Below are 17044 nucleotides of genomic sequence, written 5' to 3'. Positions count from 1 at the left end.
CTAAATTACCATCAATATGTCTTCCTATTCCATCTCCATCTCTTCTTTCTGCAGGACTTTCTTCCAGAGCACTTTCAAGATCTCTCCTCTGCAAATCCCCCCCCCACTCTGCTGTCATGGGGCATCACCCATAGTGGTGCAATTTGGTCATTTCAGACTTGGGACACAGTGGTCTCATTACAAGCTACTGGATGGACAAAATTTGCAAATTAACACATCCTTGCGCAAATTTCAGTTTCTCATTTTTTCTTTTTAAAAAAATCATTTTTATTTGATTTTACAAATACAAAATTATAACAAACCAAATGCATATCCATATATAGAGATTACTCTGAATCTCCCAACTTCCCTCCACCCCCTCCATGGGTCTTATTCTCAACATTTATAAATGCATATTATTCCATAATCTATATTTTATATCAATTCATATTATCCATGGTATTTGTTACCTTACAAGTGCGATTAAAATCCTGCTAATGTTTCCATCTGCTTGCAGTGGTCTCCTATATAAATTATAATTATTTGCCATTCTTTTAAAAAGTTTTTGTCTTCTTGGTTCCTGAGTTTTACAGTCCGCTTTCCCAGCTCCTGCCAATCTAGCAGTTTGAAAGCACAACAAAAAGTGCAAGTAGATTAATAGGTACCACTCCGGCGGGAAGGAAAACAGCGTTTCCATGCGCTGCTCCGGTTTCGGTGTTCCGTTGTGCCAGAAGCAGCTTAGTCATGCTGGCCACATGACCCGGAAAAACTGTCTGCAGACAAACGCCGTCTCCCTCGGCCTGTAAAGCGAGATAAGCGCCGCAACCATAGAGAGTCGTCTGTGACTGGACTTAACTGTCAGTGGTACTTTACCTTTACCTTTACCACCTTTATCTTTACCTTTTACCATTTCAGTATAGTCCATCAGCTTGATTTGCCATTCTACTCTGATAGGGACTTTATATTCTTTCCATCTCTGGGCTAGTAGCATCCGAGCAGCTGTTGTCCCATACAAAAAAAGTATTTTCTGATCCTTTGGGATGTCGGTACCTATAATGCCTAATAAAAACACTTCTTTCTTTTTTTTAAACCAAAGGTTATTTTAAACATTTTTTTTCATTTCATTATATATCATCTCCCAGAAAACTTCTGATTTTTCCAACCTCAAGTTCAGTTTGGCCCATTTCTTTTTCAATTTGCATTTTTTTTCTTTTACAAATTTGCACAAAAGGCCATATTTCATTTCATTCCCTAGAAGGTATTTCTATGCCTCTTTTCATTCACACACATCAAAAAGTGGCTTACAAACAATAACATAATATAACAGTGAAAAAACAAATCATATAAAATAATTAACAGATCATCAGTAAAACAATTAACAGATCATTAGTAGAACAACCACAATCTATAAAACACTATTAACAATACAACTAAAAAACAAGCTAAATGGCACAGCCACAACAAAAGTCATATTGTAAGATTCACAAAGCATTACAGCACTCATAACCCACAAAACGCCATTCACATTAACAAATGAACAACCAAAAACAAAATTCACACAAACTCTCCCCCCCAACCCCATAACCCATAATCTTCTGCTCAGTTCATCAAAAGACACAAACACATAATGCTCACGGCAGCAACTCCACACTCAAGGCTCCTAGGGCTGAAGGGCGGGGCAAGGCAGGTACAAAGGTACAAAATGGATTTGTTGTTGTCAACCAAAAATGAATGCATACAGATACGCTGTTAACCAATTTATACCTATATACTTGAAAGTGCAGACCTACACAAATGAGTCTCTACATTACATTGCTGACCAGACTTTACAGTCCACCATATTGTCTTTGATGAGTGTTCTTCTCAGTTTTGGGGCTGCAATCGCAAATTTTGCAACTTTGTCTGTCACAAACTTATTGGTGCCAGAAAAGCAAATACCTGATCTTCACTTGATCATCGACATCAAATGGCAGATTTTTTTTCAAAGCCATTACCTGATGACCAGCACAAAGCCTTCAGTTTTCTTCTTATCTTCTTCTCTGTCCAGCCAGGGGCGCTGTTGCCCAGGCCTCTTCGTCCTGTACATAAGAAGCAAGTGGAGAAAGGGTGGTGCCATCTTCTATTTCTCAGCCTTGCTGTTTGAGGAAGAAGATGCTAAAAGGAAGTGGAAGAGGAATTATTGACATGCTGACGCCGCTTGGCTGTGCCTTGTGACCCAGAGGAAACAAATGTGGTAGGAAAGACAGGACTTCAGTGCTCATGGCCTGTCTTCGGTGGAGACTCATGATCAGAGAGGCTTCCCAAATGATGAAAATATGGATCTAAAATATTACATATGTACATGATCAACACATCATTTCACTCCCATTCATCAAGGTGTTGGGATTCAACTTGATGACGCCTCATTTGTGGAGCCATGTCGATTGCTTGCATTTGTATCCCACATCTCTGTCCAAGAAACTCAAGTACATGGCTCTGTGTTTAATCCCTACAACAACCTTGTGAGGTGGGTTGGGCGGAGAGGCAGTGACTGGCTGAAGGTCACACAGGGAGCTTCATGGCCGAGTGGGGATCCAAACCCTGGTTTCTCAGGTTCTAGCCTGACACACCAACTGCTATACTCCATTGGCAGTCTGCTTGGAGTGAGCCCATGGAACTCAGTGGGCCTTACCTCTGAGTAGACGTATCAGATTAAGGGGAAAGGGATAAACTACACAAATCCTACCAAAAAAAATCAGATTGTGTTATGGCTGCAAACTGGGGCCAACATGGATAATATTGAGGCAACAGACCACAATTTCTATTGCAATTGCACGGTAGGCGCCTATACAGAAGTCAGAAAAGTGTCAGGTTAGGATCTTTGTGCTTTGCACACACTCTCAGTTCTCCAGAGACCCCCTTATGGCTTCCTGCTTTGTTGAAGAAGCAGAAGTGAGTTGTGCATATTGTCTTTAATGGGCAGCACTGGGAAACAGAGACTGTGCGCACACTGGGGCATTACTGCATCCTTGGGCCTCTTTTTCCATATCACTTTGGTGCACTTTCCCCCATGTATGAGCATTTCTAATTTTATGCCTCCCAAATCTATCTCGAAGTTTTCTGTCCAAACCACGGGCAGCACTTTATGGGATGTATTTGTAAAGTGTGCTGTTGTCCTCTCCTCTCCATTACTACCCCACCTCCAGAAGTTCTGGAAACCTGAGCTGCTCTGTGGTGTGCTTGTTTATCTTTGCACATTATTATTATTATTATTATTATTATTATTATTATTATTATTAACCTGCCCTTCACTGTAAGGTCCTAGAGAGCATGTGTGGAATGGTGATTAGAATGTCAGAATAGGACCTGGGAGACCAGGATTCAGATCCCCACTTGGCCATGAAGCTCACTGGGTGGCCTTGGGCCAGTCACTGCCTCTCAACCTAATCTACTTCATAGGGTTGTTGTGAAGATAAAATCATGTGGACAGGACTATGTATGCCATCTTGAGCTCCTTGGAGGAAAGGTGGGGTACAAATGAAACAGACAAACAAACAAACAAACACAGTAAAATACAATATTAAGAGTTTAGAACAATTTGCATAGGTGCACTTAAAAATATTTTGTCTATGGAATTGTCTATGGACATGGGTGACGCTGTGGGTTAAACCACAGAGCCTAGGGCAGGCATCCCCAAACTGCGGCCCTCCAGATGTTTTGGCCTACAACTCCCATGATCCCTACCTAAGAGGACCAGTGATCAGGGATGATGGGAATTGTAGTCCAAAACATCTGGAGGGCCGAAGTTTGGGGATACCTGGCCTAGGGTTTGCTGATCAGAAGGTTGGCAGTTCGAATCCCTGCGACGGGGTGGGCTTCTGTTGCTCGGTCCCTGCTCGTGCCAACCTAGCAGTTCAAAAGCACCTCAAAGTGGGAAGGTAAAGGCGTTTCCGTGCACTGCTCTGGTTTGCCAGAAGCGGCTGTGTCATGCTGGCCACATGACCTGGAAGCTGTATGCCAGCTCCCTTGGTCACTAAAGCGAGATGAGCGCCGCAACCCCAGAGTCGGTCACGACTGGACTAATGGTCAGGGGTCCCTTTACCTTTATGGAATTGTGCAACAAGTAACTTCTGACAAAGCAAACATTTCAAGCCTGTTTCATGGTGGGCAGAATGGCCATTTAAAGTAAATAAATACAGATGTGTTTTTCCATGTTCTGGCTTTACATGATTTTCAAAAATAAACATACAACATTTTCAAAAATAAACAAACATGAGCGTGTTGCATCTAGCCAAGCACTGTGCCAGAATGCCAGGGCACAGAGCAGCAATGGCTATTTGTAATACCCAGACCAGAAGTTGAGGTAGAGTAGAAAATATACAGTATGTTTCACACATATACACATACGGTCAAGAAAGGACGGGGAGATCAATTTTGGGGTCAGGGGATAAATTAGTGTGTTCCTTTTTCTTTTTATTTCACGCCTCCTGCAGCTGCTGATTCTTCCTGAAAGGCCTTTTAATATCTATATCCATATCGCTGTTTTGTGCAAGAGCAGTTCTGTACAAAACAGCTTTAAAATAAAAATAGAATAAAATTACCATGTATGTGCCTTCAGCAACTACTGGTAGAAACAGGAACACTGTCAACTGCATCCTTTTCTTTCTGCCGATGAAAACATGATAGTTCAGGTGTGCTCAGGCAAGGAGCAAACGGAAGTAAGAAGTGTGGCAGTAGACAGCACCCAGTGAAACATCACCACACACATGAACCGCTGCCTCCCACCCACACAATGCACTTTATTGCATCCACAACTGGGTACCTTGCAATTTTATATTGGATTTTCTTCCCTTATCAGATTAACCATAGACGGGGGAAATCCAACTCAATTGGGGAAAATGTGTGGGCTGCCACTTAAACGAGGAAGATCATGTTCAGCTTCAAACCCACATTAAACCCTCATGTGAACAAGCCCAGAGATCCAGGATGCAAAGAACTGAAAAACTTCCCTCCTTTTTATTTACTCGGTTGATTTGCTGTGTGGAGCCTGAGGACCAAAAAACAGATTTGTAGCACCAAATCATCCTCTTAATAAGCAAATCCTTTTTGCAATTCCAAGTTCCCTCTTCTTTCCCAGAGCATGCAGGGTAAAACAGCCACCACAGAACTGCTCAGTCCTAGGCTGCATGACAGCTCAGGCCACAAAATCCCATTTTCCTCAGCCATTACAGTCATTTTGTCTGTAAACACCTTGAGAGCTGTTGCATTGCTGCACATCTGCAGTTCAAGACCCCTTTCAGCAAGAACGGAACGGCTGCTCGTGACAGCAATACTGCGGCTTTCTTTTTCAGGAAGCAACCAAAGAGCATTTGCACTCGTTTCTGAACCAGGACCACATGGCTTCCTCTGTCAATCTGAACCCACAAGGAGGAGGAACCAGAGAGAAAGAAAGGGGGCGGAGTCACAGATGAGTGCAGTCCTCCTGGGCTGCTCTCTACATTTTAGTTACTGTTCCTCGGGAGTCACTTTAATTCCGAAGAAGCACAAAGGGAAGAGAAACCCACACAGCTGTACCAGAGTTGGGAGGATTGTCTTCTCAGCCCGGCTTCAGAATGGATGCACATCCCACCAGTGAGTCAACTCTTTAGAAAATGGGGGTCATTTCTTTATTCTGCCTCCAAGTTATACATGCTGTGGGGACCCAGAAGGATCATCGCCAGCCTAATCCAATTATCGAAAAGAAATGAGACAACAGGGATCTCTTGGGCAAGATGTTAAGGTTTGCCAATCTGGTCTGAGGGATTTATTTATTTTACTTCCATCCTCCCAAAGCAACCCGTGACTGAAAGAGGTCTGGCTCCTGTGTCCTTTCTGCATCTGATGCTTTATGGCGAAGTGTGAATGGAGGGATACCAGGGCCGGCTCTACCATTAGGGAGAAGGAGGTGGCTGCTTCAGGCAGTGGATGTTGGGAGGCTGGGAGAGGCAGCAAGGGCATTGGACAACAGAGCTACCTGTGCTACACAGCTTGTCTGATGTGCCCCTAAACTAGACTGTGGAGGTGCAGTGGAGGATGCTGCCCTGTGGCCCAGTGTTGACTCAAGATTCAAGCGCCACCGGTTTCCTTGGTTTCTGGATGTGGAATAGGAGGGGTGGCAACCTTCTCCTATATCTCAGCATTCCAATGTTGTTGGTCCACACAGATGCTGTTGGGAGACAGGCAGATTTCACCCTGTACATATATATATATATATATATATATATATATATATATATATATATATATATAATGCCACCCAGAGGAAAGCTTTCATATTCTTTGAAGTGTGCTTACAAGTACACCTATTCTGGCTCAGATTGTGAATGTGCTCCCCCAGTTTGCTGACCTTTCTGCATAATATTGAGATTGGGTTGAGCAGACCCGGCACCTTGGGGATGAAGGGAAAGGATGTGTGCCTTAAGGGGAAAGACTGGAAGAAGGGGTGATCCAAACTGGGCAAGCAGAGGTGCCCGCAGGATTTCTCCTGGGGTGGCGGAAGAAAACACTGAAAGGGGCGATCAGGTTAGTTTTTCAGGGAGGGGTGTGTGACTCATATTGCCTGTACATTTTGCCTCAAATCTCAGATTCTACAATTGGTAAAAACTTATTTTCATTTTTTAAAAACAAACAAACAAACCTAAAGTTGGGAACCTGGGTTTTATGATTTATCTGCGGTGGGGTGGGGACTGTTCCACTGCTCCCCCCCCCCCAATTGTGGATGCCTATGTGTGAAAACGCTGTTCGTGTCAATGGTCTTTACATGGGAGTTTTGAGACCTCCATTGCATCCTCCATTACATCTGAGAAAAAATAGGAAAATTTGGAACAGTCAAGTTTATATGGGGAGAAAGGGTTTTCTGAATGCTGGAAATGAAGGGTGGTATTCAAGTAAGAGTTGCTCAGAGTAGACCCGTTGAAATAAATTAACCTGGTTATGTTAGGTCCATTAATTTTAGCGTGTCTATTCTGAGTAAAACTTAGTTGGATACCATTTGAAGTAGGGGTTGTATTCAACTAGGAAGCCTCTGCCCATTTCAGTTTTCTCAGTTTCTCATTTTCCCAGACTAAAATTCAGTTCTCTATTTTTGCAGCAACTTGCAAAAAAAAGAAAGAAAAAGAATCCTCACAAAAATTCACCAGCAAGATTTCTCTTAAACACATTTTATATGCAAGCATTTTCCTCTCATATAATGCATTTTGTATGTTGTTTTCACTCATTTATTCGTTGTCATCCACATGTTCCCCCAAAATGTGCATTTTTGCAAACCTTGTTTGGTTGGAAAACTGCCTGGCAAACTTCAGATAAGTGCAGATTCTGAAGGATAGCTGCATTATGGTTCACGTGTTGTTTCAGAAAGTGCAGACTGGGTTTTAAATGTGCATTGAATCAAATTTCCCTACTTGCCATAAACCTGTTGGATTGTATCTATTTATTAATTAAAATTTATACCCCTTGACTGAAAAAAAACCCTCAAAGCAGTTTACAAAAAAAGTTAATCCGACTCAGGAGCAGACTTATTGAAAATAATAGACCTAAGTTTCTCATGTTCATTAATTTCAATGGATCTGTTCTGAGTAGTATTGGATCCAACCGAATGTGTTGGGCATCCTCTCTGCTTTGCTATTAATTATTTTACTTGAAAACATTCCACAATTGTGGCATGTAAGCTGAGGTGATACTCTGCTTCTCTCCCAGCTGTGGCAGCCTCACCAGTTGCCAGGGCCTAGAGAGGCAGAATGGGGCAGTGGTGAGGGTGAAGGAACCCACTGGGCATAGCTGCCAAGTTATCCCCTTTTTAAAGGGATTTTCCCTTATGCTGAATAGGCTTCCTCACGAGAAAAGGGAAAACTTGGCAGCTATGCCACTGGGTTGGTGGCATCTCACCTCAGTTGCCATGACTGAACTCTCTCCAGAGGGCTTAAAGCCTCTCCTTGGTGAACCCAGCTCTTTCGGCATATGTCAGCTGTACCTTATCCTTGTTTCAAAGACATGTAGGTGTGCTTTTACTTTTACCCAGGTGATAAATTCTTAGAGCATGTCATTATTTAGATTTTGTGACGTTAGTCTGTTTTTATTGACTGTTGATTTAATTTAAGTGCTTTTTTTATTGAAGACTATTAAGTATTATGGGAGCGGTTTAAGCAGTGAAGAATTGTATCACTTAGGGTGGAACACAAACAAAAACCTCTTGTGGGGCGTAGGCAAGGGAAATAAACCCATGTGAGTCTTCACACTGTGGCAACTCTCAGGCACTGAGGTGGCTGGTGCCCACGTTTCCGAGAACAATTTAAAGTGTTGGTGCTGACCTTTAAAGCCCTAAACGGCCTCGGTCCAGTATACCTGAAGGAGCGTCTCCACCTCCATCGCTCTGCCTAAGGTCCAGCGCCGAGGGTCTTCTGGCGGTTCCCTCCCTGCGAGAAGCCAAGTTACAGGGAACCAGGCAGAGGGCCTTCTCGGTAGTGGCACCCGCCCTGTGGAACGCCCTCCCACCAGATGTCAAAGAGAAAAACAACTACCAGACTTTTAGAGGACATCTGTTTAGGGAAGATTTTAATCTTTAAGAAATTAGTGTATTCTAATATTTCTGTTGGAAGCCGCCCAGAGTAATATTATTATTATTCCTAGTAGGGCAGAAGGAGGGAGCCCATAATCCCAGCGGCCATTTTGGGTGCTGCTCTCTTATGCTGCACTCTTGCTCCCACCCAAAATAGCTTTTTCAGGGGCACATGAGATCTCACCCCTGAATAAACTCTTTTTCGGGGCAACAGTGAGGTGCGGGTCAAGTGACTCTCGCGGGACCGTGTCCCAGAATACACGTGCCTCAGTTTTGCACTGGGAAAAGTTGGAAGGTTTGGGAATGAGAGTAGGTGGAGCCAAAGCCGAGGACAGGCAGAGCCAACTAATTCTAGTTTTGTGCTCCATCCTTCCCCATACAAAGGCAACACTGAGGCCTAAGGAGGAGAATGCTGGCAGGAAGCACTATCCCTTGGACTAGTAGTTGGCATGAGGGCAGATCGAGGTTGGTGGGGCAGCGCCCCATTTGCCCTAATGGACTAACCTCCACCTGTCAGAGTTTAGGAAAGGTGCTCTCTCAATATATAAAATTTATTTCTACAATTCATTACCCATCATTCTGTCAGGGATACATAAGCATTTAGCTAGGCTTCTGTTTTGGATTCCCACCTCTTGGCCGTGGACCAGGCAGGCAGTTGACATCTGCCTTTGTTATCACATATCACAAATAAATTGTATCCTAATGGGCTGGAATGTTGGAAGTGGAGAAAGTTCACCAAGGCGAGGCAAGGGTCTATGACAAGATCCTCAGGGCCTTCTGAAAAATGGGAAAGGAACATGTGCCTACTTTCCCCTCTTCCCAACCATCCCAAAGCATCTATAGCTAACCTCAGCTAGATGGATTGGGGGGGGGGAGATCCCTTGTGGAAGTAGGCCAGCTGTGATCCTTCCCCTCCCAAGGCCCCATGTTATCTTTGGCTGTTCAAGTCGTGATGGCTTCCAAATGGGGTGCTGTCTTAGGTCTGGGTAACAAGAAAGCTGCCACCTGCTTCCCTCCAAATCTAAGAAGACCCTTGGGGCCTCCATCTTAGAAGAGGAAATCAGAAACTGGCCAATTACTGGTTCCCAACTAAAAGAGTGGGAAGGCAAGCCTTGTTTTTTCAAGGAAGATTAATCTTGGGGAGACTCCTCCCCCCTCTCTCTTTGGATTTTGTTATAAGAAAGTAGATTTTTTTAAAAAAATGTCACTTTATCCACTATCTGACCAAGATCTAGGTCCATAAGTTGCCTTCCAAAGTATCGCCATTGAATGAAAAGGGATATATTAAACTTAGCTAGATTAGAGTAATGTACCTGTGCCTTTCCACATGGTTCAACTATCAATCCCTCTTTTCAGGGAACTCTGGGAATTGCAGCTCGGGGGGAGGGGGGAGAGCTTCTGACAGCTCTCAGCATCCTTGTTGTTGTTGTTTGTTGTTGTTTAGTCATTTAGTCGTGTCCGACTCTTCGTGACCCCATGGACCACAGCACGCCAGGCACTCCTGTCTTGCACTGCCTCCCGCACTTTGGTCAAACTCATGTTCGTAGCCTCGAGAACACTGTCCAACCATCTTGTCCTCTGACGTCCCCTTCTCCTAGTGCCCTCAATCTTTCCCAACATCAGGGTCTTTTCCAAGGATTCTTCTCTTCTCATGAGGTGGCCAAAGTATTGGAGCCTCAGCTTCACGATCTGTCCTTCCAGGGAGCACTCAGGGCTGATTTCCTTAAGAATGATCAGCATCCTTAGCAAGCAGCAACCCCCAGGATTCTTTGTGGGAAGAAGCTTAAAATGGTATGGTGCCACTTTACAAGTACAGAGCTGGTGGGCCCCTAGTCCATCTACACAACTATTAAAGGTGCCAGACCCCTGCCTACTTTCACATCTGGCCACCCTAACTGGGACACCCTGATTGGGGTAAGGTTAAAGCATATTGCATTGTTCCAGTGGTTGTGTTGGTGGTTCATTATTTATGTGCCACTTCCTATCAAAACAGGCTTCCAAGGAGTTTTTTTAAAAACAGGAAAAAAAATACCCAATCATGCAACATGGTTAGAATACATTATAATTAATAATGCACCATAATTAAAATACACAATAAAAGAATCCCATTAAGATATAAACAACCCTAATTGAAATATTCAATAAAACAACCCCCTTAAAATACGGTAATTAAATCAAGTGACTCAGAGCAGGAAATCAAGAGGATGTTTGTGTAAACAGTTGGTGTCCAGAGCCATTTAGAAAATTGACAGCCACAGAAGTGCAGAGAGAGTGGAGAAAGAGGGGTTAGCAGTGCAATCCTAGGCATATCTTCCCAGAGGTAAATTCCAGTGAATACAATGGGATTTACTGCAAGGTAAGTGTATTTAGGATTGCAACTTTAATCACCCTCACTCATAACACTGAACTTGCAGTCTCTTGGTGAGATTGATTGCTAGTTGACTCAGAATAGATTTAAAAACAAAGGTAGTTCTTCATACAACACCTAATTAATTTATGCAATTCATTGCCAGGAATTATGGTGACTACTTGCTTCCAAGGCTTTAAAAGGGAGTTAGGTGACTTCACGAAGAAGATGTATCTCAACAGCTGCTAACCATGGTGGTTAAATGGAAAACATGTGTTTATTTTCAACTGGGCAGGAAGACTGAGGTCTCAGGAGGGTGTGGAATTTTTATTAACTCGTTTTAAATGGCCAAATCACTCTTTCTCCGCAAGGGTGGTGGACCAGTTGAGATAGTCTACCCCCAGGGCAGAAGTTGTGCCAAAAGTGGACGCAGATTTTCATAGAATGTGCATGTGCTAATATGTATATAGCTACAAATTTAGAAACAAGTGTTGTGATTTAAATAGAAATACAATACATCACACCATAGTGAGGAGGACTGTGATTGAATGACCTGTGTGTCAGCCTGCTCAGTCTGTTGTCCGGGTGCTAACTGTTGATGTGCAACTTCATGGCCCCTGTTCTCCATTCATAGGGTTCTTTGTTCTTTGGAAACCAGGTAGACCTTCAGATAGAAAAACCTGTCCTCTGCATGGTAGGACACAGGGCTAAACTATTCTCCCCTTGATGGTTTCATGAGTACCATTCTCGAGTTAAAAGTTAGCAGGACTGTTGATACCCTGGTTGCTCTGTGGAATATATAGAGATGACCAGGTAGTCAACATAGTTGCTCCTAAGCCTCATCTCCTATTAAATAAGAACCAGGTCGACTCCTTGGTGTATCATAGAATTAGTTGGGACCACAAGGATTGTCTAGTCCAGCCCCCTGCAATGTAGGAATCTTTTGCCCAAGATGGGCAAAAGAGGCTGTAGGAAGCTCTGGAAACATTCAAAGTCATGAGGCTGAAATTAAATAGAGTTCTCAAATGAGAGCCCAAGAGATAGCAATTAAGAGATGAAGAGTCTCGGGCTCTACCAACTGAGCAATGGTACAAATCTTGTAGATCTCCACCTCCCATAAGTTCAAGCTAGCATGGCTGTTGGTCACTGTTGGAAGCAGGATGTTAAATCAGATGGACTTTGGGGTTGATCAAGGAGGATTCTCCGTTTGCTTTTGTATATGCCACACACCAATGAGCCCCCACAATGATGCTACTGAGAGGTCCTTGGCTAGCGCCAACCTGGCTAGTTCAACCTAGCACTGCTGCTGCTTGAAGTGTCTCAATCCACCTCCCCAGGGTTGATGGAAGGCACAGTTTGACCACAACTGGAGATCTATGGGGTTTCTACCCTGATGTATAGCATTGCAGCCTCTGCATAGCAACCTTCAGCTGCTGTATTTGGAATCAATTTCCTTCGGAAGTTCACCAGTTCAAAGAATCCTGGAACGCCTTCATCCGCTGGAACAAGCCTCAGGCCTCCTAGGAGCAGCTTGCTTATCTTGATCTTTTAATTGCTATCTCTTGGGCTCTCATTTGAGAACTCTGTTTAATTTCAGCCCCATGACTTTGAATGTTTCCAGAGCTTCCTACAGCCTCTGGTTCTGGTCTCCTCAGATCAAAATGCCATCTGTGAAAAGCTTGGTGCTCTGGATAGCTTCAGAAACATGCCACTTACCCTCACTGAGCAGACGGCTCTGCAGAACGCCTCTCGGAGAGGAATTTGCACAAAGAATATCTCTGAAGTAGGAAGTTGAAAGTACCCATCCGGGGACGTTCTGTGTCCAAGGGCACTTTTGACGAAACACAAGGGAGATTTCGAAAGGTGGAAAAATGCTCAGCCACAGCCAGCTTCTTTAATGTTTCCTTCTCACATTGGCTGTGGAAAATCCCACCACCTTGGGCATGTCAAGGTACTGATGCAATGTTCCATCTTCTATTTATCCAGTTTTGACCATCTACACAGCTGCCTCTTTTTCCTGCTATCAGGTGCTTTAGCATAGCTGCCAAGTTATCCCTTTTTAAAGGGATTTTCTTTTATGCTGAATAGGCTTCCTCGCGAGAAAAGGGAAAACTTGGCAGCTATGGCTTTAGTAGTCTGCGGGATCATTCTTGTCCATAGCTACCAAGTTATCCCTTTTTTAAAGGGATTTTCCCTTATGCTGAATAGGCTTCCTCGCGAGAAAAGGGAAAACTTGGCAGCTATGTTCTTGTCTGAAACCCTTGAGGGATGCCAGTTGGTGCAGACAACAATGAGCTAGGTGGACTTGGTATAAGGCAGCTCTTTACATTTCTATTTCACAGCTAGAATTCAGAGGCTGGTACAATTTGGCTTTGCCAGTTCCATGGATAGTTTCCCTTGTGCCCTAGAACAGGAGTGAGGAATCTGTGGTCAGGGATGACGGCAGTTCCAAGTTAAGTGCTTATAGCAGTAATAGGGAACCTGTGGTCCGCCATATGTTTTTGGACTCCAACTCCCATCAGCCCCAGCCAACCTTGCCAGTTGTAAAGGATGATGGGAGTTGTAGTTTGACAACAACAGGAAGGCCGTAGTTCCCCACCTCTGTCCTAGAAAAATGTTTGGGACAGCAATCCTATACCCGCTCACCACCAGACCTGAACCCCACTGAACTCAGTAGGACTTCTGGAGTTTATTTTTTGCCCTTTGCAATTAACAAGACCTCAGCATCCATTTAATCACTGAAGTCCATTTGCTTTCATTGGGACTTATGCACATTTAACCTGTTCTGTCTAGCAAGTGCGGGGGCTCTGTGCCATTGAAATCAGTGGGACTTTGAATCCTATGCTCTTTTTTTTAGAAACAAGCTCCATTGAATATGTGGGACTAAAAGCTGAGCAAACAAATATAGGGTCAGGCTGTACAAAATATTTAGTGCAGGTGAGACCTCTCAAGTGGGCACCATTGTCATTCTAAGAGAAAAAGGGGGTGTTCATGGTGAGTTCTGGCACCTCTTTTCCTAGAAAAATAACACTGCATAAGCCCCTTCATATTATCATCACAACAGCCCCGTGAGGTCCTTTTATATGAAATATAGTTACTAGCCCAAGGTCATGCAGAGAATTTCACAGCTAAGTGGGGATTTAAACTCTCCCAAGTTCTAGTTTAAGGCTCTAACCCCTAACCTGGTACCCTTCATCACAATGCATGGCCCATGGTCAGGGATGATGGAAGCTGGATTCCTTCTGGAAGGCACCAGGTTGGAGAAAGCTTGTTGGCTCTCATTAGTCACCTTGCTCATCTGAGGATGAGCATCTAACTTTGCAAAAGTGTTGCTTGCCTCCAGGTGATGGGTCAACCACACAGAGCTGCTGTATCCTTCTATGAAGAACATCTGATAGCTACATGCCTCCTTCCTGTCCATCCCAGCAGTGCAAAGGTGATGTGATGACCTCACCCCCAGAGCACAACTCAAACTCAGCTTATGTTTATGACACTACAATGTGACCAATGGTGTTAGTTAAAGTGGAAATTACACGCATAGTTGTGTGACTGCTCCCCAAATGCAGTCGAATGGTAATAACCAGGAATGTATGAGGGTGGGACTTTACTTGAGTGGGTCAAACCCACATACTAAGGGACATATGTGACTAGGCTCCTTGTTCCTACCTCTACACCTCTAAATCTAGGTCATTGCTTCCCCTTTTCTGACCATATATTTTGCAATGGTGTTGCATGTGCACTGTAGCATAGATAAAGAGTTTCCAGGGCAAAATGGGTGGGACTTCCCTTTTTTATCCAGACGTGAGAAAATAAGATAAAAATAAAAGAATGCTTTACCACAGACTGGTGGTGTAGCAGTGGCTATGTCTGGAAAGAAAACACAGGACTCAGCTATACAGTTGCAAATGAAACGCTTTAAGTGTGTTTTAAGTGCAATATACAATGTGACACTAGATGGCGGTGGTGAGCCTTATGGAAAATTCAATGTATTTTTTAAAAGGCTTTAAAAAAATTCAGAACGGTTTTTATATGTGTGTAGATTCCGCCATAATGTGTGAAAAGCATAAGGAGCCAAAGTCAGTCCATAAAGGGGGGGACTGCAAACTGGGCCATAAACCATTGTTAGGACCAACCAAAATGTCATGAAATTGAGGTGAGCTTGGACTTCCGGGAAAGATGGCGCCGGGCCAAGTCGCTCCCACATTGCGGCAGCGTGAGTAGGAGTCTTATTTTCAAACTGCTCTGATAAAAAAGGCTCACCCTAGGAAGAATTATTGCTAATTATTATCAGTGAAGAATTACTGGAGAGGTTGGAAGGTCCTCAAATCTCCCCCTCCTCTTGAAGTAACTCAAAACAACTCCAATCCCCCCTCTCTCCCCGCTTTACCATAAAAGCCTTCAAACCGGGGACGGGATAAAGCAGCCTCTCCCAGCTAAGAGGTGAGCCTTCAGGCTTTCCAGAATTCTTCAGCAGGCAGGATGTTACCTAAAACAGTAGAAGGAGGGGAAATAATAAAGCAAAAAGGTACAAAAATTAGGCTGGATGTTGTAGCCATGAGGTCAGTTCCAATATGGTAGGCACGTCCAACAGGTAGATTGTGATCTACCAGTAGATCACTGGATGTCTGTGGTAGATCACTGCTAGATCACTGCCACCCCTTAAAAAAGCTCACCCAAAATTTTCCTCCTCCCTAAAAAAAGCTGAACTATGACCTGAAGCCCTAAACAAAAATGGGCCTCCCTCCCTCCTAAAAGAAGCTCAACAAGTTCGACCTAAACCCCCCAAAACAGGTCTTTCCTTCCTTAAAAAAACTCAACAGCTTTGACCTGAACCCCCCCAAAGGGGGTAGATCACTCCCAGTTTTTAACTCTGTGAGTAGATCAGAGTCTCTTGGGATGTGGCCACCCCTGCAATATGGGGTTTGCAAGCTGAATATGTCCCTGCCAGGTATTACAGGTATCAGATTATACCTCTAGGATTGTGGAATAAAGAAGCAATGACTGTTCCCCATTTCCGAGAACAGCCCTGCATCTTAAAGAAAATACCAGTTCCTGTAAGGTACAACATGTGAAATATGTTTTCAGTGTCATTAAAGCTGGTATAGCTTGAAAAATAAAACAATCGGAGGACTCAAACATGGTTTAAAATGTATCATGATATTGGATGCCTCCAGGCTTGCATTTTTTTGCAGAGGGATTCAAGTGGATGCCAGGATATCAGGTTTTGCAAATTAAAGGGCTCTGTTGCCCTAGTTAGTGCAACAAATCCACTTTAAGACAGAAATGGGCTTTGGGCTGTGACAGCATTGAAAAGCAAGGGATGAACAAAAGACTAATGGGAAGATGCATACAAAACCCACAGTAACTCACATAACCACCCTGCAAACAAATTGGAATAAATGGTCATTAAAGGCTGGAGACAATGCTTTCGCATAAGCTTTGTGCAAGCAAGTCAGGATAAAAAGGTAAAGGGACCCCTGACCATTAGGTCCAGTTGTGACAAACTCTGGGGTTGAGGTGCTCATCTCGCATTATTGGCTGAGGGAGCTGGCGTAGAACTTCCAGGTTACGTGGCCAGCATGACAAAGCTGCTTCTGGCGAACCAGAGCAGCACACGGAAATGCCATTTACCTTACTGCCGGAGTGGTACCTATTTATCTACTTGCACTTTGACATACTTTTGAACTGCTAGGTGGGCAGGAGCAGGGACTGAGCAAGGGGAGCTCACCCTGTCGCAGGGATTCGAACCGCTGACCTTCTGATCAGCAAGCCCTAGGCTCTGTGGTTTAACCCACAGCACCACTTGCATCCCCAAGTCAGGATAAAGGCTCAATAAATATAGGTTGCCTTGAGGAGTCCTTTGATAATACTATTTTATTTTTTTGCTATCATCATCTAAAGAAGTTAGTATTTGCTACAGTTTAACAGTTACCCCCCCAAATCTGTTATCTATCTGTCTAATGGTACAGCTAGTCCTGATTCTCACAAGGAAAATAAATCTTTTGATTTCTGAAAACTGTTGAAGTCCAGTCTGAATACCCAGTTCCATTTTCACAAACACTGCAGACTTCAGAGAAAGAGAATATTGATGCTGCTGACATTTATTTTCAGCTACTGTACCACAGCAGCTTCCCATTTATTGTCAG

General features: G+C 43.7%; 1 protein-coding gene across 1 annotated transcript in view; it reads left to right on the top strand.

Moving 5' to 3' along the window:
• The first annotated feature begins 5418 nt into the window (after positions 1–5418).
• Positions 5419–17044, top strand: part of CYTH4 (cytohesin 4) — a 45140-nt gene continuing 33514 nt past the window's right edge. The window contains exon 1 of the mRNA XM_060279860.2: positions 5419–5589. Coding sequence (XP_060135843.1) covers positions 5571–5589 — 19 coding nt within the window. The 5' untranslated portion in view covers positions 5419–5570. The remainder of the gene's footprint in view (positions 5590–17044) is intronic.

The sequence above is a fragment of the Zootoca vivipara genome, chromosome 9, assembly GCF_965207765.1.
Source record: "Zootoca vivipara chromosome 9, rZooViv2.hap1.1, whole genome shotgun sequence".
NCBI lineage: Eukaryota > Metazoa > Chordata > Lepidosauria > Squamata > Lacertidae > Zootoca > Zootoca vivipara.
The sequence above is the reverse complement of the archived record's forward strand: the minus strand, read 5'-3'. Positions and strand labels throughout refer to the sequence as shown.